This window comes from Hyla sarda, chromosome 4 (genome assembly GCF_029499605.1).
Source record: "Hyla sarda isolate aHylSar1 chromosome 4, aHylSar1.hap1, whole genome shotgun sequence".
NCBI classification, from domain to species: Eukaryota; Metazoa; Chordata; class Amphibia; order Anura; family Hylidae; genus Hyla; species Hyla sarda.
The window spans coordinates 143,606,508-143,633,101 of NC_079192.1; the positions used below are offsets into that span (position 1 = coordinate 143,606,508).

The window sequence follows — 26,594 nt, forward strand, 5'->3', positions numbered from 1 at the left end:
CTTTAAAGACACAGGAATAAATGACACGTCAGTTGTTCTCAGTGTGATTCTCAGGAAAACACTATGGGGGAGATTTATCAAACCCTGTCCACAGGAAAAGTTACTAAATTGCCCATGGCAACCAATCAGATCGCTTCTTTCATTTTTCAGAGGCCTTTTCAAAAATGAACCAAGTAATCTGATTGGTTGCTATGGACAACTGAGCAACGTTTCCTCTACACAGGTTTTGCTTAAAAGGGTATTCCAGGAAAAAAACTTTTTTTTTTTTTTTTTTTAAATATCAACTGGCTCCAGAAAGTTAATCAGATTTGTAAATTACTTCTATTAAAAAAAATCTTAATCCTTTCAATAATTATCAGCTGCTGAAGTTGAGTTGTTCTTTTCTGTCTGGCAACAGTGCTCTCTGCTGACATCTCTGCTTGTCTCGGGAACTGCACAGAGTAGAAGAGGTTTGCTCTGGGGATTTGCTTCTAAACTGGGCGGTTCCCGAGACAGGTGTCATCAGAGAGCACTTAGGCAGAAAAGAACAACTCAACTTCAGCAGCTCATAAGTACTGAAAGGATTAAGATTTTTTAATAGAAGTCATTTACAAATCTGTTTAACTTTCTGGAGCCAGTTGATATATATATATATATATATATATATATATAAATAAAAGTTTGTTCCTGGCTAACCCCTTTAATCTCCCCCTATATGCCTATTAGCCCCAATAAATAGGGCTAATCTGTATTCATGACAGCAAGTAAAATAAGACAGAAATCTAAGGATCTGTTCTTCAAAGCTGGCCATCTTGTGTCACCTATCTTAGAATTTCTTGAACCATGGGAGACAAGGTAAGGAAGGAAACTTCTGCATCTCTGTGCTTCACTGAATGCCAGATACTTATTCACCATCACTGCATCTCATCAAGTTTAAGGTCAACATTAGAGATGAGCGAACTTACAGTAAATTCGATTCGTCACGAACTTCTCGGCTCGGCGGTTGCTGACTTTTCCTGCATAAATTAGTTCAGCTTTCCGGTGCTCCCGTGGGCTGGAAAAGGTGGATACAGTCCTAGGAAAGAGTCTCCTAGGACTGTATCCACCTTTTCCAGCCCACCGGAGCACTGGAAAGCTGAACTCATTTATGCAGGAAAAGTCATCAACTGCTGAGCCGAGAAGTTCGTGACGAATCGAATTTACTGTAAGTTCGCTCATCTCTAGTCAACATGTAGGTGTTTCTACTAGTTGTAGGAGATGATGTGGTGCTGCTTTTAAATATGATTTCCTCTTACCCGATGATCACATGTCAGGACCTATTGGCTAAGGTTGCATTACCTTTCTTTTCTCCAGTAAAAGGCACATAGTCCTCCCTGTCCTGGTGCTCCATGGCTTCTTTCTGTAAATAAGCCAGTAGATGCTCTCGGTCATATGCTCCAGATGCTTCCTTTGTGGTCTGATCTTTCTGTCTGAACCCAGCTGGTAATAGGGCATTCTGAAATGAATAGAATGTATGCGTATAAAACCTATAAGAATTATTATTTACATTGTTACCATCAAACAGTAGTACTATAAACCCCATCTCACAGAACTGAATGCTCATAGACATAATAAACTAATGGCACCACATTGTATAAGATGGAATAAACTATTATACACCTGCAAGAACCATAGCAAAATGCTGCCTCAGCTTGTTGCCATAACCTGAGATGCCCCATTAAAAGGTTTGTCCTACAGTGCATTAAGGGGGTATTTTGGATTCAGCAATTTAAAAGGATAAAATAGTTGTTAAGTGATGTCATTTGTTCAGGCTGTAAACTAAAGGGAGAGGAAGGGGAGATGAGAAAAAGGAGGCAACACTGTGTACATACTGCAGCACAGCAAGGAAGGGGTTACATTAAACATAACCTGCTGCTGAGATGAGAAGAAGCCTTGATTTACCCTTTATGGACAGTGAGGATCTTCTGGGGGAAGGAGAAAGCTTTAGTTTGCAGGCACACAGCACAGGGGCGCTCTTTTTCTCTCTCCCTCTCCTGCACATAGCACATGCTAAGCTCCATATATTTCTGTGTTTTTATGTGTTTACAGCTGTTACAGATTTCTCCTAACAACAGGCAGTGGACAGCAGGTTGCAAGGAAGGGAGCCACCTAGTGGCCAATAGATAAGGGCTTTTTTTCCCTTAGGTAAGGAGTCATTTTTGGTAAATGAAGTGATTTAAAAATATGTTGTAGATCAAATAGGACATCACATGGAGGATAATAGCTTGAAATGCCAGTGACTACAGTGATCCCTCAACTTACAATGGCCTCAACATACAATAGTTTCAACATACAATGGTCTTTTCTGGACCATCGTAAGTTGAAACCAGACTCAACATACAATGCTACGGACAGTCCAGATCTGCGAAACATGTCAATGGCTGGTAGAACTGACCAATCAGAATGAGCATTCACTGGTAAAAACCCCTGTATTACTAAAGTGTATGCACTGACTGGTGTCTGTTAGCGTCCCCTACAGTACAGGGAGGTATTACACGACTCCATTACTTTTTAGGACACCGGGTGTACTGTACAGGACCCCGAAGAAGCTCCTGTCCTCTGCATAGACCAGTGTTTCCCAAGCAGAGTGGCCCCAGCTGTTGCAAAACTACAACTCCCAGCATGCCCGGACAGCCTTTGGCTGTCCGGGCATGCTGGGAGTTGTAGTTTTGCAACAGCTGGAGGCTCCCTGCTTGGGAAACACTGACATAGACCGTGATTTACAGCTCCCAGCAGATCTTTCTTACTTTTATATGTAAGGATTTGCTTTATCTCTATTAGTTATTGTCACGATGCCGGCTGGCAGGTAGTGGACCCTCTGTGCCAGAGAGGGATTGGCGTGGACCGTGCTAGTGGACCGGTTCTAAGCCACTACTGGTTTTCACCAGAGCCCGCCGCAAAGCGGGATGGTCTTGCTGCGGCGGTAGTGACCAGGTCGTATCCACTAGCAACGGCTCACCTCTCTGGCTGCTGAAGATAGGCGCGGTACAAGGGAGTAGGCAGAAGCAAGGTCGGACGTAGCAGAAGGTCGGGGCAGGCAGCAAGGATCGTAGTCAGGGGCAACGGCAGAAGGTCTGGAAACACAGGCAAGGAACACACAAGGAACGCTTTCACTGGCACTAAGGCAACAAGATCCGGCAAGGGAGTGCAAGGGAAGTGAGGTAATATAGGGAAGTGCACAGGTGAAAACCCTAATTGGAACCACTGCGCCAATCAGCGGCGCAGTGGCCCTTTAAATCGCAGAGACCCGGCGCGCACGCGCCCTAGGGAGCGGGGCCGCGCGCGCCGGGACAGAACAGACGGGGAGCGAGTCAGGTAGGGGAGCCGGGGTGCGCATCGCGAGCGGGCGTTACCCGCATCGCGAATCGCATCCCGGCTGGCAGCGGGATCGCAGCGCCCCGGGTCAGAGGACGTGACCGGAGCGCTGCAGCGGAGGGAGTGAAGCGAGCGCTCCGGGGAGGAGCGGGGACCCGGAGCGCTCGGCGTAACAGTACCCCCCCCCTTGGGTCTCCCCCTCTTCTTGGAGCCTGAGAACCTGAGGAGCAGACTTTTGTCAAGGATGTTGTCCTCAGGTTCCCAGGATCTCTCTTCAGGACCACAACCCTCCCAGTCTACTAAAAAAAAATTTTTCCCTCTGACCTTTTTGGCAGCCAAAATTTCCTTGACCGAGAAGACGTCCGAGGAGCCGGAAACAGGAGTGGGAGGAACAGATTTGGGAGAAAAACGGTTGAGGATGAGTGGTTTGAGAAGAGAGACGTGAAAGGCATTAGGGATACGAAGAGAAGGAGGAAGAAGAAGTTTATAAGAGACAGGATTAATTTGACACAAAATTTTGAAAGGACCAAGATAGCGTGGTCCCAACTTGTAGCTAGGGACACGGAAGCGGACATATTTAGCGGAGAGCCATACCTTGTCTCCAGGGGAAAAAACGGGGGGAGCTCTTCTTTTCTTATCCGCGAACCTCTTCATACGTGAAGAAGCCTGTAAGAGAGAATTTTGGGTCTCTCTCCATATAATGGAAAGGTCACGAGAAATTTCATCCACAGCGGGCAGACCAGAGGGCAAGGGGGTAGGGAGGGGGGGAAGAGGGTGACGGCCGTACACCACGAAAAATGGGGATTTGGAGGAAGATTCAGAGACCCTGAAGTTATACGAGAATTCGGCCCATGGAAGGAGATCTGCCCAGTCATCCTGGCGGGAGGAAACAAAATGTCGCAAATAATCACCCAGGATCTGGTTTATTCTTTCTACTTGTCCATTGGACTGGGGATGATATGCAGAGGAAAAATTTAATTTAATCTTGAGTTGTTTACAGAGAGCCCTCCAGAATTTAGACACGAATTGGACCCCTCTATCCGAGACAATCTGCGTAGGCAACCCGTGAAGTCGAAAAATGTGTACAAAAAATTGTTTAGCCAACTGAGGCGCAGAAGGAAGACCAGGAAGAGGGATGAAATGTGCCATTTTGGAGAATCGATCAACGACCACCCAAATAACGGTGTTGCCACGGGAAGGGGGTAAATCAGTAATAAAATCCATACCAATCAGAGACCAAGGCTGTTCGGGGACAGGCAGAGGATGAAGAAAACCAGCGGGCTTCTGGCGAGGAGTCTTATCCCGGGCACAGATAGTGCAGGCTCGCACAAAGTCCCCAACATCCGTCTCCAGAGTCGGCCACCAATAGAAGCGGGAGATGAGTTGCACAGATTTCTTGATGCCCGCATGACCTGCGAGATGGGAGGAGTGACCCCATTTGAGGATTCCGAGGCGTTGGCGTGGAGAAACAAAGGTCTTTCCTGGAGGAGTCTGCCTGATGGAGGCAGGAGAAGTGGAGATCAGGCAGTCAGGTGGAATGATGTGTTGCGGAGGGAGATCAACTTCTGAGGCATCCGAGGAACGAGAGAGAGCATCGGCCCTAATGTTCTTATCGGCAGGACGAAAGTGAATCTCAAAATTAAATCGGGCAAAGAACAGAGACCACCGGGCCTGGCGAGGATTCAGCCGTTGGGCAGACTGGAGGTAGGAGAGGTTCTTGTGGTCGGTGTAGATAATAACAGGAAATCTTGATCCCTCCAGCAGATGCCTCCATTCCTCAAGTGCTAATTTAATGGCTAGAAGCTCTCGATCCCCGATGGAGTAGTTCCTCTCCGCTGGAGAGAAGGTCCTAGAGAAAAAACCACAAGTGACAGCATGCCCGGAAGAATTTTTTTGTAGAAGAACAGCTCCAGCTCCCACTGAGGAGGCATCAACCTCCAATAGGAAGGGTTTGGAAGGGTCAGGTCTGGAGAGCACGGGAGCCGAAGAAAAGGCAGACTTGAGTCGTTTAAAGGAGTCTTCTGCTTGAGGAGGCCAGGACTTGGGATCAGCATTTTTTTTGGTTAAAGCCACGATAGGAGCCACAATGGTAGAAAAATGTGGAATAAATTGCCTGTAATAATTGGCGAACCCCAAAAAGCGTTGGATAGCACGGAGTCCGGAGGGGCGTGGCCAATCTAAGACGGCAGAGAGTTTGTCTGGATCCATCTGTAGTCCCTGGCCAGAGACCAAATATCCTAGAAAAGGAAGAGATTGGCATTCAAACAGACATTTCTCAATTTTGGCATAGAGTTGGTTGTCACGAAGTCTCTGAAGAACCATACGGACATGCTGGCGGTGTTCTTCTAGATTGGCAGAAAAAATTAGGATATCGTCCAGATATACAACAACACAGGAGTATAACAGATCACGAAAAATTTCATTGACAAAGTCTTGGAAGACGGCAGGGGCATTGCTCAGTCCAAAGGGCATGACCAGATACTCAAAGTGTCCATCTCTGGTGTTAAATGCCGTTTTCCACTCGTCCCCCTCTCTGATGCGGATGAGGTTATAGGCGCCTCTTAAGTCCAATTTAGTGAAGATGTGGGCACCTTGGAGGCGATCAAAGAGTTCAGAGATGAGGGGTAAGGGGTAGCGGTTCTTAACCGTGATTTTATTAAGACCGCGGTAGTCAATGCAAGGACGTAGGGAGCCATCTTTTTTGGACACAAAGAAAAATCCGGCTCCGGCAGGAGAGGAGGATTTACGGATAAAGCCCTTTTTTAGATTCTCCTGGACGTATTCGGACATGGCAAGAGTCTCTGGGGCAGAGAGAGGATAAATTCTGCCCCGGGGTGGAGTAGTACCCGGGAGGAGATCGATAGGGCAATCATAAGGCCTGTGAGGAGGTAGAGTCTCAGCTTGTTTTTTGCAGAAAACATCCGCGAAGTCCATATAGGCCTTAGGGAGACCGGTTACTGGAGGAACCACAGAGTTACGGCAAGGGTTACTGGGAACCGGTTTTAGACAGTTCTTGGAACAAGAGGACCCCCAACTCTTGATCTCCCCAGTGGACCAATCCAGGGTTGGGGAATGAAGTTGAAGCCAGGGAAGTCCAAGGAGAATCTCCGAGGTGCAATTGGGGAGGACCAAAAGTTCAATCCTCTCATGATGAGATCCGATGCTCATAAGAAGGGGCTCCGTGCGGAAACGTATGGTACAGTCCAATCTTTCATTATTTACACAATTGATGTAGAGGGGTCTGGCGAGACTGGTCACCGGGATGTTGAACCTGTTGACGAGAGAGGCCAAAATAAAATTTCCTGCAGATCCAGAGTCCAAGAAGGCCACTGTAGAGAAGGAGAAGGCAGAGGCAGACATCCGCACAGGCACAGTAAGACGTGGAGAAGCAGAGTAGACATCAAGGACTGTCTCACCTTTGTGCGGAGTCAGCGTACGTCTTTCCAGGCGGGGAGGACGGATAGGACAATCCCTCAGGAAGTGTTCGGTACTAGCACAGTACAGGCAGAGGTTCTCCATACGGCGTCGTGTCCTCTCTTGAGGTGTCAGGCGAGACCGGTCGACCTGCATAGCCTCCACGGCGGGAGGCACAGGAACAGATTGCAGGGGACCAGAGGAGAGAGGAGCCGAGGAGACGAAACGCCTCGTGCGAACAGAGTCCATATCTTGGCGGAGTTCCTGACGCCTTTCAGAAAAACGCATGTCAATGCGAGTGGCTAGGTGAATAAGTTCATGTAGATTAGCAGGAATTTCTCGTGCGGCCAGAACATCTTTAATGTTGCTGGATAGGCCTTTTTTGAAGGTCGCGCAGAGGGCCTCATTATTCCAGGACAATTCTGAAGCAAGTGTACGGAATTGTACGGCATACTCGCCAACGGAAGAATTACCCTGGACCAGGTTCAACAGGGCAGTCTCAGCAGAAGAGGCTCGGGCAGGTTCCTCAAAGACACTTCGGATTTCCGAGAAGAAGGAGTGTACAGAGGCAGTGACGGGGTCATTGCGGTCCCAGAGCGGTGTGGCCCATGACAGGGCTTTTCCGGACAGAAGACTGACTACGAAAGCCACCTTAGACCTTTCAGTGGGAAACAGGTCCGACATCATCTCCAGATGCAGGGAACATTGGGAAAGAAAGCCACGGCAAAACTGAGAGTCCCCATCAAATTTATCCGGCAAGGATAAGCGTATCCCAGGAGCGGCCACTCGCTGCGGAGGAGGTGCAGGAGCTGGCGGAGGAGATGACTGCTGAAGCTGTGGTAGCAACTGTTGTAGCATAACGGTCAGTTGAGACAGCTGTTGGCCTTGTTGCGCTATCTGTTGTGACTGCTGGGCGACCACCGTGGTGAGGTCAGCGACAACTGGCAGAGGAACTTCAGCGGGATCCATGGCCGGATCTACTGTCACGATGCCGGCTGGCAGGTAGTGGACCCTCTGTGCCAGAGAGGGATTGGCGTGGACCGTGCTAGTGGACCGGTTCTAAGCCACTACTGGTTTTCACCAGAGCCCGCCGCAAAGCGGGATGGTCTTGCTGCGGCGGTAGTGACCAGGTCGTATCCACTAGCAACGGCTCACCTCTCTGGCTGCTGAAGATAGGCGCGGTACAAGGGAGTAGGCAGAAGCAAGGTCGGACGTAGCAGAAGGTCGGGGCAGGCAGCAAGGATCGTAGTCAGGGGCAACGGCAGAAGGTCTGGAAACACAGGCAAGGAACACACAAGGAACGCTTTCACTGGCACTAAGGCAACAAGATCCGGCAAGGGAGTGCAAGGGAAGTGAGGTAATATAGGGAAGTGCACAGGTGAAAACCCTAATTGGAACCACTGCGCCAATCAGCGGCGCAGTGGCCCTTTAAATCGCAGAGACCCGGCGCGCGCGCGCCCTAGGGAGCGGGGCCGCGCGCGCCGGGACAGAACAGACGGGGAGCGAGTCAGGTAGGGGAGCCGGGGTGCGCATCGCGAGCGGGCGTTACCCGCATCGCGAATCGCATCCCGGCTGGCAGCGGGATCGCAGCGCCCCGGGTCAGAGGACGTGACCGGAGCGCTGCAGCGGAGGGAGTGAAGCGAGCGCTCCGGGGAGGAGCGGGGACCCGGAGCGCTCGGCGTAACAGTTATCTACTTATTTTTCTTTAATCCTCACTTTTTCCTATTTTTTGGATGATATTTTGGTGCCTTTAGAACCAATTACCAGGTTTCCATAGAGTTCTGGTCTCAACATACAATGGTTTCAACATACAATGGTCGTCCCAGAACCAATTAATATTGTAACTTGAGGGACCACTGTACTTACTTTATTTATTCAGATTTGAAAAAATTAGGCAAATTTCCAGTGAATCTCCTATATCAATTCTTCCTTTTTTTTAATTTTTTATCAGTACTTCTTATTGCATTGTTCTAGTGACGTGAGCATAAGGAATTATGAATATGCATAAGATGGGTGGGCATAGCGCGGCCAACACGACAGAGGCAGGGAAGCTCCGGCTTTATTGCACAAAACTTCATTTGCATACTAGCAACTGGGACCATATCTAGAAAATAGCTGAACCAAGTTTAGTAAGTATAACATCAACTGCACTATAACCCAGTGTATCAGGTTTAGTGCGGTTGAACAGTTTCCCTTTAAATGTGAACTAACTAGCTGCATTAACCTTTTCACTGCAAGCCAGAGTAGACAGAAATAACACCCCTGCCATCTCCTGTATGAAGCTAGGATACAGGAACGTTTCTATATATTGCAGATGATTTGTGCTCTCAGATGGTCACATTTAGGTGGGGGTTGTTTTTATCCAACTAAAGTAATGGGACTAAGAGCAGTTTGGTATCTAACTACCCCGGTGCCTAACCAGACCATTTGTCGATTTCATGATGCAAATATTTACTGCCATATGGATTACAGAGGTTCTTGGTCTCTAGTTCTGGTGGTTCTGTAAATATATCTGTATGTATGAATATAGTGCACTTTAATGCAAAGTTGAATGAAGGTACCAATAAGCTTAAAGTGCTGGGAGGCATTTTCACATTATACATTCTTAAAACAAACATGACACTAGGGGTATAACATGATTACTTTATACTTGTATGTGTCATAGATTGAAAATTGTCCTGGCAGTAAAAGGGTTAATGTGGCATGGCTGGTGTGACGAGAAGACTTTGCCTATTAGAGCGACCACTGTTTTCAATAGGGAATGTGCAATGCTTCTCATTTCCTGTAAAAGTAAATGCCTGCCAGGCACTACTCCCTAGTGGTAAGGACACCTGTCAAAGTGGGCAAACCCACTTTGGGGTGTAGGTATTTTTTTGGGCAGCACTAAAGGTTAACATTTGTTGATCTGGAATCAGCTACATTACTATATCTACTTTCTATTTTTGGTTCAAGACCATTATGAGAAAATCAAGGTTACTGATTTACCTGACGGAATGGAAATTTCTGCAGTTTCCTTCCCTAAAACCAACACATGTTTCATTTCAAGAGGAGTCATTTGTTCCCAGCTAAGGTGACTTTGCCGTCAATAAAGAGTATTTCAGTGTTGTTCTTGGCTTCTGTAGGAAGAACAGCTGCCAGCATGCAGGAGAGTTGTAGACAATTTCCAAGAGAATGTAAAATGAAAGCCGTGCAATTAGCGTCTCGCAAGTAACATGACTGGTATTAATTCAAGGGCATGCTGTGCCAAGAGCGGGCGATGGGACGGGCAGAGTGACATTCAAGTGACTTTTCTGTATTTAGTGTGTAACAAATGCAAATGGCATACCGTATATACTCGAGTATAAGCCGACCCGAATATAAGCCTAGGCCCCTAATTTCACCCCAAAAACCCAGGAAAAGTTATTGACTCGAGTATAAGCCTAGGGTGGGAAATACATCATCCCCCCCCTGTCATCAGCCAGACCCCCATCATTAACACCCTCATCATCATCACCCTGTCATCATCCCCCCCTTCATTACCCTGTCATCATCCCCCCTTCATCATCATTACCCTGTCATCATCCCCCCTTCATCATTACCCTGTCATCATCCCCCCTTCATCATCATTACCCTGTCATCATCCCCCTTCATCATTACCCTGTCATCATCCCCCCTTTCATCATCAATACCCTGTCATCACCCCCCCTTCATCATTACCCTGTCATCATCCCCCCTTCATCATCCCCCCTTCATCATTACCCTGTCATCATCCCCCCCTTCATCATTACCCTGTCATCATTACCCTGCCATCATCCCACACCACCCCCTTCATCATCACCACTTGTCAATGTCTGATTTAACAGTGGTCTTCAACCTGCGGACCTCCAGATGTTCCAAAACTACAACTCCCAGCATGCCTGGACAGCCATCGGCTGTCCGGGCATGCTGGGAGTTGTAGTTTTGAAACATCTGGAGGTCCGCAGGTTAAAGACCACTGCCCAGGCCTTCATCGTCATCCAGACCTTCTCCCTCCCCCCTTTAGTTTTGTACTCACCTCCGCTCGGCGGGACGTTAGGGTGAGCTGTTCCGGGCCATCTGTGCTGAAGGGACAGTCCAGTGGTGAAGGATAGCCGTTCCGGGCTGTCCATTTTCACCGGGGGTGCCTCTTCTCCGCGCTTCGGGCGCCCAGAACGACTATCCCTCCCCACCGGACGGTCCCTGCAGCACAGATGGCCTGGACCAGCTCACCCTAAAGTCCCGCCGAGCGGAGGTGAGTACAAAACTAAAGGGGGGAGGGGGTCTGGATGACGACGAAGGCCCGGGCGTTTTCAGCACGAAAAATTGTGCTGAAAAAACTCGGCTTATACTCGAGTACATACGGTACATTTACCTCAATTGCAAACATGCTTCCTATTATGCTTTAACCCAGTGTTTCCCAACCAGGGTGCCTCCAGCTGTTGCAAAACTATAATTCCCAGCATGCCCGAAGCCAAAGGCTGTCCGGACATGCTGGGAGTTGTAGTTTTGCAAGAGTTTGTGGCACCCTGGTTTGGAAACACTGCTTTAGTCTATGGGAATCAATGCAGACCTGTGATACAGATTATACAATTGACAAAGCAAACCATATCATCTACTTATTTTTTTTTTAATCCTTTTTGGGTTTCATTGTTATGGCATTCACTGTTCACTGTTTTCTACACAAATCCACTATTCTTACAAAACTGATCCACCATTCTGCTTTGCAGTTATTTAAAATACATAAAGTGTATATATTATATCATATTTTTTTAATATCAGAAGTGCAGAGGAAAAAAACATAAACGACCTCATAACAGAAAAAAAATCATCCTCCAGACACCACTCATATCGCTAAGGCATAACTAATAAATGCTAATAATGGGGGCTAAGATAGCCCCCTTTATTAGAGTGTGGGCTAAAAAAAAATCGACTTGAATTTTATTTTCGCACAAAACCGCAACATAACAAAAAAGTGAAAGGGTCTAAAGAATTTCTGAATGCATTGTAGGTCCAAAGTCCTGAGCGAGAAAAGCCAAAAAGTGGAGGAGTTGGTCTCATGGATCTGTGAAGAAATCTCATGCTGGCTGTCTACTGGTAATCTGAGACTAGGCAATATGGTCATTGATAACAGAAGGAACACTGTCTAAAGGATGTGCTGGCCATGTCTAGAACAGTTTGGATTCGCTTTGGCGGTTCTTATGTCTTTGAACATGTCTCCTATACTTACAGCACCAAAATGGTCTTCCTCAACACTGTTTAATCAGCAACATTCAAACATGCTGGAATTCAACCTTACAAATGTCGATTTCCTCATGCAGCAGATGGGCAGCTATTGGAACCATTGTGATTTTCAGCTTTGAACCACTGTCAATGTACTATAGTTTTTAATTAAAGCATTCATATCACATCTTTGAAAGTAGCCTCCATGTCTTTTTTTTCTACAAAAAATGCTGTTTTATCATTTATGCCAGTGTCTAGGAGGAAGGGCCAAGGGTCTGCTGTGTACTATGGCCGCCGTGCTCTGAATTAACAAAAAACTACAGTACAACGCAAGAGAGTCAGAGACAAATTTGTTGGGTACAGATTAGCTTTAAACATATTTTTCTCCACTGTATTTATAGAGCAAATTGCCAGGTAAGGTCTCCATTAAATGTCACCTGACTAACTAAGGAAGAAGTGGAGCATCACCTAAAAAGTAAAAATAGACAAATAACCAGGTCCAGATAGCATTCACATCCTGTATTGTAAGGGAGTAATGTAACAAAATACATCGCTGGATACATTTCTTGAAAGTAATAACATTACAGGTTATAGTAACTAGATTCAGGAGAAGGATTGTGGATCCAGGGAATTATTATTATTTCCAGAAAGGAATTTTGTTTCCTGAAATGAGGAAAATTGGCTCCTACCTCATAGGGTTTTTTTTTTTTTTGCATTCCCCTGAACCAATACTGCAGGATAATAGGCTGAGCTATGAAATTATATGTCTTTTTCAGCTTTGTTATTCCTCTAGCACACATCTGTAAGGATCTGCAGATCCATACCTTGTAGGGAGATAATATATTCCTTTTAGAGGGGTACTCCGCCCCTAGACATCTTATTCCCCCTATCCAAAGCATAGGGGATACGATGTCTGATTGTGGGGGGGGCCTGAGGCTAGGACCCCCACGATCTCTGTGCAGCACCCGATGTTTGATTTGATAGAATTGGGCAGAGGAGACTCCATTTTGTCTTTTTGTCATTCTTGTTTTTCTACATAACTCCTGAATTTTTGGACTTGAGACAATTGGTGTTTTATATTCAAGACTACAGGACACGGAATACAGAACTCTTATCTTTTGTTACCACAGATGTGTCCTTGAAACAATGGCTTGTTATATTTCAGCTTAGCTATGTATTTTTGTATCCATCTTTCTTCTGACTACGCAAATGATTTACGGTTTGCTGTCTTTCATACAATTTAAAGTTTACTGCGCATGCCCTATATACGTGTATAAGAAAGCTTATTTTAAGTAAAGAGCCAGTCTCGGCTTAGTCACAGCAGTTGTGTCTGTGTCTTGATTTGAGTGGCAGGAGGTGTTGGGGGAGGGTAGGGTGACTGCAGCCCCTTACAAGCTTTCAACGCACTAATTGGGAATCCACCGACAGAAGACGACTCGACCTTTGGGGTTGAACTTAACAGTTTAGAACACTGGGTGCCTGCGGTGGGCTTGTGACGTCACTGCCACGCCCTCGTGACGTCACCCCCCCTCAATGAAAGTCTATGGGAGGTGGTGTGGCTGCCGTCAAGCCCCCTCCCATAGACTTGCATTGAGGGGGCGTGGTGTGACTCCATAAGGGTTTTGGCCATGGCGTGACAACCCCGCCGCCTGCTCCAAGCGTTAGGAACAAACGCTGGGGCAGCGGAGTACCCCTTTAGGGGTAAAGAGGATAAATTGAACTGAATCTGAGTTATAACAAACACCAAGTGTTATTATGATGACCTACGAATCCCATTTTGCATCTTACAAATCACATTTTGCTTTTGGAAATGGAGACAATGGGCTTCATTTTCATAAATGTCACAAGACCCTACAGGATTTGTGCATCTCAACAAAAAATAACAGTAGCTTGTTCAAAAAAGACAGAGGGGGAAATTCATCGAAACTTGTGCCCAATTGCCCCAAGCAACCAATCAGATTGCTTCTTTAATTTTTAAAAAGACCTCTGAAAAGTAAAAGAAGTGCTGATTGGTTGCTAAGGGCAACTGGGCAATTCTTTCCCTGCGCAGGTTTTAATAAATCTCACCCTTCTTCCTTAGCCTTTAGGACAACCTATCGATAATACTTTTTTGGGACTACTTAGAAAGCAGTCACAATATATCTATGAGTATTAGAAAAACACATTGATGTAAATGCGTTGTCAAGTGTTGGGTTAGCTCACATACCCAAGAGATAAGAAAAACACCTCTGCTGTAGAAACAAGCTGCACCATGAAAATGACTGCATCTACCCACATAACGCACATACCTCAGGATCCAGTTCTTCCAAGACATTCTCCAACTGCTTTAATTCCTCCTCCGATAATTTGTTCAGAATTTCATCCTCATTTATATTCTTATACTTGTCAAAGTCTTTCCTGAATGGCAGCGACATGACTGAATGGTTCTCCTGTAATAATAAAAGAAAGTCACTAGAGATGTTAGCCCTCTGCTTATCATTAATGCATCACAGACACATATAATGACAATGAATAAGGGTGTAGATCAGTGGTCTCAAACTGTGGTCCTCAAGATGTTGCAAAACGTCAACTCCCAGCATGCCCGGACAGCCAACGGCTGTCCGGGCATGCTGGGAGTTGACGTTTTGCAACATCGGAAGGGCCACTGTTTGAGGCCACTGGTGTAGACTGAATGTGGCCCTATATTCTTCCAAATGTTTGTTGCAATCCTCCTCCTTTTACTTCTAATGTACTGAAGTGGAAGAAACTGAAATAGCATCCTAAATGGGTGATGATTATTACTGCAAGTCTTCTTGGCATCTCATTTGGAACCACAGACATTACTGGAAATTGAGAACATAAAAGTTAACATATTGGAAGAGCGATAGATCATAAAGGTCATCAACCTCTTGCCATGTAAAAACAGAGAGTATAGTGTGTGTGGTCAGCGGGGTGAGAATATCCAGCATCCTAATAATGCAAGACCCCATTTTCTAATAAATGTAATACAGACAAGGTCAACTATAGAGAGTGCAGTCATAAAAGGAAACTATATATTAAAAAGTACTATAAAAGAAAGGGAATCTGTCCTGGAGCTGATGGTGGTTGCTGAACTTATTAAATCAACTTTTTATTTCTCAGCCAAGTGTCAAGGGGGCAGAGCCGAGCTGCTCAAGTGCCACAGTCTGGGATGCCTCCTTGTTTGCCCACTGTCACGATTCGGCTCACAGGTTGTGGATCCACTGTGTCAGCGAGGGATTGGCGTGGACCGTGCTGGTGGACCGGTTCTAAGAGGCTACTGGTTTTCACCAGAGCCCGCCGCAAAGCGGGATGGTCTTGCTGCGGCAGTAGCAACCAGGTCGTATCCACTAGCAACGGCTCAACCTCGCTGACTGCTGAGAAGGCGTGGGACAGAAGGACTAGGCAGAGACAAGGTCAGACGTAGCAGAAGGTAGGGGGCAGGCGGCAAGGTTCGTAGTCAAGATGGATAGCAAGGGTTCAGGTAACACAGGCTTTGGACACACTAAACGCTTTCACTGGCACAAGGCAACAAGATCCGGCAAGGGAGTGCAGGGGAGGTGATCAGATATAGTCTGGGAGCAGATGGAAGCTAATTAAGCTAATTGGGCCAGGCACCAATCATTGGTGCACTGGCCCTTTAAGTCTCAGAGAGCTGGCGCGCGCGCGCCCTAGAGAGCGGAGCCGCGCGCGCCAGCACATGACAGCAGAGGACCGGGACGGGTAAGTGACCTGGGATGCGACTCGCGAGCGGGCGCGTCCCGCTGTGCGAATCGCATCCCCGACGGCCATGTCAGTGCAGCGCTCCCGGTCAGCGGGACTGACCGGGGCGCTGCAGGGAGAGAGACGCCGTGAGCGCTCCGGGGAGGAGCGGGGACCCGGAGCGCTAGGCGTAACAGTACCCCCCCCCCTTAGGTCTCCCCCTTTTTTTGTCCGAGAAGTGCTTTACCTGGGACGAGGACACCGGGAGTGAATGGAGGGTTTCCTCAAAGGCAGGGAGTACAGCAGGAGTGGGAATGGGGAGGGAGGGCAGAGGGTGAAGCTTGGCACGGGGCAGGGTGACACAAGGACGGGGGCCATGAGGAGGCACTGAGGCTTGCCTGACGGGACTGGGAGGGGGGGGAGAGGCACTTCCTATGGCAGGCAGAGTCCCAGTTCTTGATCTCCCCGGTGGTCCAGTCAAGGGTGGGAGAATGAAGCCGGAGCCATGGCAGACCGAGGAGGACCTCAGAGGTACAGTTGGGAAGGACGAAGAACTCGATCACTTCGTGATGGGGTCCAATATACATCAGGAGGGGTTCTGTGCGGTAACGTACGGTGCAATCCAATCTGACTCCATTGACCGCGGAAATGTAGAGCGGCTTGGCGAGACGGGTCACCGGGATGCGGAATTTATTCACCAAAGAATCCAGAATAAAATTCCCAGAGGCACCAGAGTCCAAGCAGGCCACGGCTGAGAGGGAGGAGTTGGCTGAAGGAGAAATCCGCACGGGCACCGTGAGACGTGGAGAAGCAGACTTAGAACCAAGAGACGCCACACCCACATGAGCTGGGTGCGTGCGTGCGTTTCCCAGACGTGGAGGACGAATAGGGCAATCCACCAAGAAATGCTCGGTACTGGCACAGTACAGACAAAGATTTTCTTCCCTACGGCGATTCCTCTCTTCCTGGGTCAGGCGAGACCGATCCACTTGCATGGCCTCCTCGGCGGGAGGCCCAGGCGTAGATTGCAACGGATACTGTGGGAGAGGTGTCCAGAGATCTAAGTCTTTTTCCTGGCGGAGCTCTTGGTGTCGCTCAGAAAAACGCAAGTCAATGTGGGTGGCCAAATGGATGAGTTCTTGCAGGTTGGCAGGAATCTCTCGTGCGGCCAGCACATCCTTGATGCGACTGGATAGGCCTTTTTTAAAGGTCGCGCAGAGAGCCTCGTTATTCCATGATAACTCGGAAGCAAGAGTACGAAATTGGATGGCGTACTCGCCCACTGAAGAATTACCCTGGACCAGGTTCAACAGGGCAGTCTCGGCAGAAGAAGCTTGGGCTGGCTCCTCGAAGACACTCCGGACTTCAGCGAAGAAGGACTGGACTGTGGCTGTGGCAGGATCATTGCGGTCCCAGAGCGGTGTGGCCCAAGACAAGGCCTTTCCTGAAAGAAGGCTTACTACGAACGCCACCTTAGACCGTTCTGTAGGAAACAAGTCCGACAACATCTCCATGTGCAGGGAACATTGCGAAAGAAAGCCACGGCAAAACTTAGAGTCCCCATCAAATTTATCCGGCAAGGATAGTCGTAGGCCGGAAGCGGCCACTCGCTGCGGAGGAGGTGCAGGAGCTGGCGGAGGAGATGATTGCTGAAGCTGTGGTAGTAGCTGCTGTAGCATCACGGTCAGTTGAGACAGCTGGTGGCCTTGTTGCGCTATCTGTTGCGACTGCTGGGCGACCACCGTGGTGAGGTCGGCGACAACTGGCAGTGGAACTTCAGCGGGATCCATGGCCGGATCTACTGTCACGATTCGGCTCACAGGTTGTGGATCCACTGTGTCAGCGAGGGATTGGCGTGGACCGTGCTGGTGGACCGGTTCTAAGAGACTACTGGTTTTCACCAGAGCCCGCCGCAAAGCGGGATGGTCTTGCTGCGGCAGTAGCAACCAGGTCGTATCCACTAGCAACGGCTCAACCTCGCTGACTGCTGAGAAGGCGTGGGACAGAAGGACTAGGCAGAGGCAAGGTCAGACGTAGCAGAAGGTCGGGGGCAGGCGGCAAGGTTCGTAGTCAAGATGGATAGCAAGGGTTCAGGTAACACAGGCTTTGGACACACTAAACGCTTTCACTGGCACAAGGCAACAAGATCCGGCAAGGGAGTGCAGGGGAGGTGATCAGATATAGTCTGGGAGCAGATGGAAGCTAATTAAGCTAATTGGGCCAGGCACCAATCATTGGTGCACTGGCCCTTTAAGTCTCAGAGAGCTGGCACGCGCGCGCCCTGGAGAGCGGAGCCGCGCGCGCCAGCACATGACAGCAGAGGACCGGGACGGGTAAGTGACCTGGGATGCGACTCGCGAGCGGGCGCGTCCCGCTGTGCGAATCGCATCCCCGACGGCCATGTCAGTGCAGCGCTCCCGGTCAGCGGGACTGACCGGGGCGCTGCAGGGAGAGAGACGCCGTGAGCGATCCGGGGAGGAGCGGGGACCCGGAGCGCTAGGCGTAACACCCACATCTCCTGTCCCCTCGATGACTGATATACAGAGCCCTGTACATCAATCCAACAAGGAAAAAATGTCCAGCGCTGACGCATTTTGCACTCGCAGGTGCTTAATCGCAGTCTACGATTAAGCACCTGCGAGTGCGAAACGCGCCAGACGTTCCTTTACCAGTAACTGTGACTCCAGTCAAGCAATAAACCAAGCTTTTAAGTGCACTCCTAGCGCTGGACATTTTTTCCTTGTTGGATTGTCGCTGTGAAGCCGGGGCGGGACCGGAGGGTCCGATTGCACAGGTGGACTGCATTGGTCGTTGGTTTGAAGCGTGCAGCTCTCTTTGTTTGCAGTACCTGTACATCAATATGGAAAAGTTGGGAGGTGAGAGCAAGAAACACAGAGACATACAAGGCTATGGCACTTGAGCAGCTCGGCTCTGCCTCCTTGACACTTGAGTGAGAAATAAAAAGGCAATTTCTAAGTTTAGCAACCACCATCAGCTTCATAAAAGGTACACTTTGCTTTTACACCCTAGCAGCTAACCAATAGTGTCTGCAACTCTTAGCAGCTTAACATTCCCTTAACGTGATTCTGAGGCCCATTACATTGGGATCCACCTCTGACTAAAGACCATGGGGGAGATTTATCAAAGCCTGTGTAGAGGAAAAGTTGCCCAGTTGCCCATAGCAACTAATCAGATCGCTTCTTTCATTTTTGAGAGGCTCTTTGAAAAATGAAAGAAGTGATCTGATTGGTTGCTATGGGCCACTCAGCAACTTTTCCTCTTTACAGGTTTTGATAAATCTCCCCCCATATCATCTAGTTGTAAAAAGCTTTGGGGCCTATGACAAAAGAGGCATGTGACAGGTTCATAACTTGTGTACAATTTATTGTGACAGTTCCATAGGTCAACATTGACTACACTCACTAGGTCTACCCAAATTTGACGATTGGATTGCTCAGGAGACAGAATTAGGGGACTTATGTACAAACAGGTAAGTCTACTTTATGACCAGTAGTCTACACAGAAGACATAGTGGATCACTGATCATTCCTAATAGACAGACATCTTCCAGTGGTGATTTCTGATCAGCATTATGAGAGAAAATGATACAGTTCACGTGAATGTATTCTTTTTTCATGTAGAACTAGCTGAGTAGGTTGTTATAGTACAAATCTAATATCCTATAACTATGAGGGGGACACTAAATGTAACTGGGCAATAGGGCTGCAAAAGACACTTTGGTTATAATGAGGGCACTATGACTGTCATGGATTGTGGAGACAGATTGCAGAAGAATTGGATCCAAAAGTGAGTGTTATTTTTAGAAGAGACAGAAAGTAATAAATTCCAAGACAAAACCAAAACTATATTTAGCTCCCAATGCGTAAAAGAACTGGAGATTAACTAAAGTATACACAGATGATTAAGACCATTAAGCCTATTAGAAGACTTAGGAAAAATGATTCATAAACATTCGCTGCTCTTGCTAGTAAATTTACTAGAGACTCGAAACAGCAGAAATATAAAAAGGGGAAACAGCTTTGATAATCTGGGACTCACAAGTAAATATTATACATTTACACATATCTGGATAATGGGGGAGATTTATGAATACTGGCATAACATGAGAGCAATGTGCCAATACGTCCACGTTCAGCAGTAGCCACATTCAAGCACTTTACAGCTAAAAATGATGCCTGATGAATTGTAGGTTTCTAGTGATTCTTACTCATTCTAACTACACTGAAAACTATTGCAGCCAACCAAACAGGTAAGGGCCTTCATAAACATCTTGTTGTCTTAGAATTTTAAGAAATCCCAATAAATGCACACAAGTTAACCATGTAGACGTCATTTTCCAGCCATATATAAGGATTAGACTAGTTCTTTATTTCACTACATTTCAATGTTATTTTACCGGGTATATTCTGATACTTTGGTTGCTATAATTAATTCATCAATCATTTTTACTATTGTAGCAGGTGCAGGACGCAGGTGGGAGGCAAGGCTGCGGAACCCTGGATAACAGATACAGGCATACATAAGATAGGAGGTACAATTCTGAATCTGTTATTAATGGACAAAACACGTTACTGTTGTCATTCACTCAGGTTCATCCAGGTTTAAGGCCAGGTCTTCTGGCACTTACAGTTTCACACTGTGATGCTCATTCATACCAGAATAGAAGAATATCATTTTTCATCTCTTATGTCTTGTTCTAACCCAAGAACCTGTTGGCTATGGGCTGTATGTCCGGAGCATGTGCACTAGGATTCGGCCAGGTAGGTAGGACGGTGCTTGTCGGTCTCAGCTTTCTGGTGCTGCCTGTTCTGGTGCACTGGCTTCACTAGTGACAGCAACTCTGCAACCTTTCCTGCCAAAACTTTAGGTAACTCAGGGTGCCACCCACTGAAAAAAGCTCATGAACAGGAGCACTAGGAGCACCCTCCCAGTTAGGTGATTGCCCTCTATAGCCTTCAGTAGCCATGCAAACTAGCCATGGCCTCCAATATCATGAGTACCATCGTTATGGAAGAAAAACCATTCTGGATTCAGCAAGAACATAGTAGTATTCAGCCTTACAAACCATTTCAGCCAACACTCATTTCTATAGGGAAAACCAGGATAAAATATTAAGGGAATCTATAAATTGTACACGTGCCCCGCCATCCTCCTAAACCAAGCTTATAATTAAATAATAATATTACTATATAAATGCAACAGAAAACATACCCGACCAAGAAACTATAGTAAATACAGTGAGAGTTAATGCTGAGAGCTGAATGTTCACAGTGAGACTTCCCAAACATGATCCTGCGAATAGTGTCGCAATTGTCCAAGACCTTCTTCTGAAGTGTATCCATGGAGAATGCTCCCTTAGACAAGGCAGCTAAAATCTCCTACTTTCATTGCCAATTGCACAATGTTTTGTGATGTTTCATACAGACATGCCCTTGAAACACCAAGACTCTTGTCTAAGGCTAAAGCTAAGCATTTACATATACAAACTGCACTGGAAATGTGTGCCTATCAATTTTCAGGATAGGCAATCAGATCAATGGGGGTCTGCCTCTTGGCCTCTGACTACACAGTTTTTTCAGGTGAAACATGTAAAATAAATGTATGAGTTTGGGACAGACGAAGCGCTAACTTAGCGTGAAACAATTGTAGCCCTACTTCCATTACCCCCCACGCCTCATGTGTTCCAACTGCTCCCCTGCACCTGTCTAGTGTACATCCACACTCCTGTATTGATTGAATAAAGAATATTTCGGAAGCTTCATCGGGTGAGTGCTTTATTCCTTCAATCTTTTGATGTAAAAGAAATGAGGGAGCTTAAAGGGGTACTCCGATGGAAAACTTTTATTTAATTTTTTTTTCAAATCAACTGGTGCCGGAAAGTTAACCCCTTAAGGACCAAGGGTTTTTCCGTTTTTGCATTTTCGTTTTTTCCTCCTTGCCTTTAAAAAATCATAACTCTTTCAATTTTGCACCTAGAAAATCCATATGATGGCTTATTTTTTGCGCCACCAATTCTACTTTGTAATGACGTCAGTCATTTTGCCAAAAAATCTAGGGCGAAATGGAAAAAAAAATCCTTGTGAGACAAAATTGAAAAAAACCCGCTGTTTTGTAACTTTTGGGGGCTTCCGTTTCTATGTAGTACATTTTTCGGTAAAAATGACACCTTATCTTTATTCTGTAGGTCCATACGATTAAAATGATATCCTACTTATATACTTTTGATTTTGTCGTACTTCTGGAAAAAAATCATAACTACATGCAGGAAAATTAATACGTTTAAAATTGTCATCTTCTGACCCCTATAACTTTTTTATTTTTGCGCATATGTGGCGGTATGAGGGCTAATTTTTTGCGCCGTGATCTGAAGTTTTTAGTGGTACCATTTTTGCATTGATAGGACTTATTGATCGCTTTTTATTCATTTTTTCATGATGTAAAAAGTGACCAAAAATGCACTATTTTGGACTTTGGAATTTTTTTGCGCGTACGCCATTGACCGTGAAGTTTAATTAACAATATATTTTTATAATTCGGACATTTCCGCATGCGGCGATACCATATATGTTTATTTTTATTTACACTGTGTTTTTTTTATGAGAAAAGGGGGGTGATTAAAACTTTTAATAGGGAAGGGGTTAAATGATCTTTATTCACTTTTTTTTTGCAGTGTTATAGTTCCCATAGGGACCTATAACACTGCACACACTGATCTATTACATTGATCACTGGTTTCTCATAGGAAACCAGTGATCGATGATTCTGTAGCTTGACTGCTCATGTCTGGATCTCAGGCACTGAGCAGTCATTCAGCGATCGGACAGCGAGGAGGCAGGTAGGGACCCTCCTGCTGTCCTGTAAGCAGTTCAGGATGCCGCGCTTTCGCCGCAGCTATCCCTAACAGCCCACTGAGCTAACCGGTATACTTTCACTTTAGACACGGCGTTCAACTTTGAACGCCGCATCTAAAGGGTTAATAGCGCGCTATTAGCCACGGGTTCCGGCCGTTGTTAGAGGCCGGGCCCGACCGGCTATGACTCGGGGCCACGGCGTGGCCCCGCGTTATAGAATGGGAGCGGACACATGACGTTCCAGTACGTCATGTGTCCTTAAGGAGTTAAACAGATTTGTAAATTACTTCTATTGAAAAATCATAATCCTTCCAGTACTTATTAGCGGCTGTATACTACAGAGTAAATTCTTTTCTTTTCTGTCTGACCACAGTGCTCTCTGCTGACACCTCTGTCCATGTCAGGAACTGTCAACCAGTAATTTACTGGAAGTTATTTACAAATTTAAAAAAAAATGTTTTCCACCTGAGTACCCCTTTTCAAAACCTGTATATCAGTTGCCCATAGCGACCAATCAGTTCACTTCTTTCATTTTTCAGAGGTCTTTTTAAAAATAAAGAAGCGATCCGATTGGTTGCTATGGACAACTGGTTGACTTTTTCTGTCGACAAGTTTTGATAAATCTCCCCCAAAGTGTTTTATCTGTAAAAACTGTGTGTCCAATTACCTGCATCTCAGCTGCTATGTGTGAATACACCATAAAGACACAAACTCTCTTGAGTAAATTGCCTCAGCTGAGTAGCAGAGGTTTACACTTTAGAAATTTTGAGCTTTTAGTTAAAGGGGTTATCCAGGAATCGAAAAACAGACCTATTTTCTTTCAAAGACTGCTCTCTGTCTGTCTCCACTTTGGGTGTGGTATTATAACTTGGCTCCATTCACTTCAATGGAACTGAGCTGCAGAACCACACCCAACCTGGAGACAGACGGGGAGCGGTCTTTCAAAGAAATTATCTCTGTTTTTCGATTCCTGGGTAACCCCTTTAATATGAACTACTTTCTATCTAAATTCAGATTGTGCTGTGCGACCCATAGCCAACAGGTTCTTGGATTAGAACAGGAGATAAAGAGATGGGAAACTTCTAATCTTCTGTCCTGGTATAAGTGAGCAACACAACATGGAACCATAAACCCCCGAAGATCTTGCCCTGGGGTTCCCTAGCCTTGTCTCCCACCCTTGTCCTGTGCCTCATACAATTGTAAACATTTTTGATGAACTAACATGTATAGCAACCAAAAAAAGGGGTCATTGACTGCTGGACATTCTTCTATGATGAACCTGAGGACATTTTCCCTAGTTGACAGACTTTAAGGGGGTGCATCATTACACTGGGAGAAGGATGGTCGTTTGTATAAACTGCCCGCCATCTAGGTAGTTCTGACCACTGTTAGTAAATGTTTCTAAGCAGTGGTTACTTTTCTCTTTTGTCAAAGAATATCTTAAGGTGTATTTATATGGTGTGGCTGTGGCACAGTTCTTATAATCCGAAACAAAGAGATTCAGACAGCACCACCATTCATGGTAATCACAACTGATCCTCTGCACATAGTGTCAGGTGAAGACCATACTCCACCCCATACATCCACAGAATGAAGAGATTAAGGCCACAGCACAATGTACTTACGCTTGCCACAAATAAAGGATGTGAGGTCTTATGTGGACACTGCGCTGCATATAATAATAATTTGTAATTTATATAGCAAACACTTATTACGCAGCACTGTACACAGCTTGTCAACACTCAAATTGGACAATGTCCCCATTGGGGCTCACAATCTAAATTCACCTATTAGTATGTTTTTTGAAAGGTGGGAGGAAACAGGAGTACCCGGAGGAAACCCAGACAAACACAGGGAGAACATACAAACTGGCTGCAGATTTTGTCCTTGATGGGATTTGAACCACAGACCCCAGCACTGCAGGCACTTTATATACTTCTCTGCAGTTCTCTGCATGGTCAAGCATGTAGTTTACCATGAATTGTTGCGGCGTGATGATGTGCTTTGGTTGTGCAGTAATTAGATGCAAAGCCCCCTGCGTTTCTACAATGTGATTCTGGGCCATGAACCAAACCCCACTACATAGGAATCCATGTTAATTATTTACCAAATCAAACAAAAACTACAAAGTAAAATAGACTTGTTAGACTAAGTTTTAGACTTGTCTTGTACCTTTTCCTGATGCAATAGTTTCTGTATTCTAGTCCAGTGGTTCTCAACCTGGGGGTACAAGTACCCCCCAGGGGTACTTAGCAGTTCTCCAGGGGGTACTTGAAAAAAAATCAATAATGTCGGCGACAGCCACTGGTTACTGGTCTGGACCACATTGAAATAAATGTCAGGCTGACGTCACTGCATCGAGGAGCGGAGCAAGAGGTCAGCAAAGGGGAAGCGCGGGCTCTGGGCTGCTATGGGCAGTAACTACCATCAGCTTTGTTGCTCCACTACCCCTGCAGACCGGGGACCTACTGCTATGAGCCATGACCAGAGGAGCAGTGGAGCACTGAAGCGGGACAGTATGGCTGCCTACAACTATATATGGGGACAGTTTGGGGGCCTGCAGCTATATCTGGGGGCACAGAGGGGGCCTAACAACTTTATGGGGACTATTACTGTGTGTGACAATAAACATGGGGAGTTTGTAAATAGGTGGGTATTGTACTGCAGAAAGAAGCCTAAAATGTTTGTTTGGCTGGCTCTATGGAGAAGTCTTGTATGGGAGAAATCTTAATGGCAGTCTAGGCCAGATAGAGAAGAAAAGAAAAGTAAACAACTCCAGTTAGAGAAGACGTCACCTATAAATCGGGGGACTGGGGAGATAGGGAGAGGAACAGGGGGCCTGTTATAGAGGAAAGTAAAGCATATTAATTATACTATAATCATTACAAAATGTCTCTAATATGGGGGTACAATTTTTTGGGAATGGGCTGTCAAGGGGTTCTCAGGCAAAAATGTCTGAGAACCACTGGTCTAGTCTGTGAATACATGACCTCTGGTTACCCTGATCTGGAGGACAGCAAATAAACAACACATATGTAGTACATGGATCTGTTTGTTTGGGGTCTGTGTAATGTCAGTGTCTTCTTCAACAACAGCTTTGTACTTTCCAGCCCTAGCAAAACAATCATGTTACTGTTGGCAGGACTGAAAACAATCCCTGAATATCACATGCTAGGATATGAGTTCAGTATCAAGGACTTTTTGCATTCAAGATCAAATCATTCAAGAAAACTCATAAATGAAATGAATGTGTTGTGGGGAGACTCGTGGTTGTCCTATTCACCCTACAGGGAACATGTCAGAAAGTCCTTGATGTATGCTTTGAAATCTACGCTAGCTCTGATCAAACGTAGATTTCAGCTACAATACACTTCAACAGGGCTCAAGTCCTGCAGGAACGCACAGGAACGGAGTTCCTGCACTTTTCCCAGAGCAGGAACACAGTTCCCATTAGCAGGAGTCCTGCAAGACTAGCCCTTGAGTGGAAATTATGGGTGAGTTCCCATTCTTTTTTCCCCAGGACTTGACCCCTGGTCTTCAACCTGCGGACCTCCAGATGTTGCAAAACTACAACTCCGGGCATGCTGCGCTATCGTATACTGCAATATTTGTGTGATTAGACCAAACCCCTTTTACACTTAGACAATAATATGAAAAGGAATTTTGGAGCTCTAGGCCTATAAATATACGGACAGTTGTACTGATAACCATCTGCACATAGGGTATATAGGTGCAATCCTTGGTTAGCTCGCTCTAGCACATTTTGGCTTTGCACTGTGAGCTATCCTTACAATTCCTTTTTCTACCCTTTTACACTTAGCCACACTGATTTACTTCGAGGAGGTACAGCCAATGTAACCCAGCAAAAGGTTGCAATTTATTTTTATTATGCAAGCCGGGGACTTGTGCAAAAATTGGCAACTTTTCCATGCAAAATCATCTTAAACAGTGAAACTCTTGTCTATGGGCCGAGTTTTATTACTGCATCCTAGCATCATTTTACACAAATGGATGAGCTGCAATACCACAATTCTAGTGACAGGGCAAACCACAGTCACA

General features: G+C 46.2%; 1 protein-coding gene across 3 annotated transcripts in view; it reads right to left on the minus strand.

Moving 5' to 3' along the window:
- LOC130368527 (tropomodulin-2-like) overlaps positions 1 to 26,594 on the minus strand; it is a 96,928-nt gene that overhangs the window by 40,261 nt on the left and 30,073 nt on the right. For 2 of the 3 annotated variants that reach the window (XM_056572314.1, XM_056572315.1), the window contains exons 2-3: positions 14,253 to 14,393; positions 1,318 to 1,474 (exon numbers count right to left, since the gene is read on the minus strand). In XM_056572314.1, the coding sequence (XP_056428289.1) occupies positions 1,318 to 1,474; positions 14,253 to 14,378 (283 nt within the window). In that variant the 5' untranslated portion in view covers positions 14,379 to 14,393. Of the gene's footprint in view, positions 1 to 1,317; positions 1,475 to 14,252; positions 14,394 to 20,895; positions 20,998 to 26,594 lie in introns of those variants that run through there. The other variant, XM_056572317.1, reaches the window with a different exon arrangement.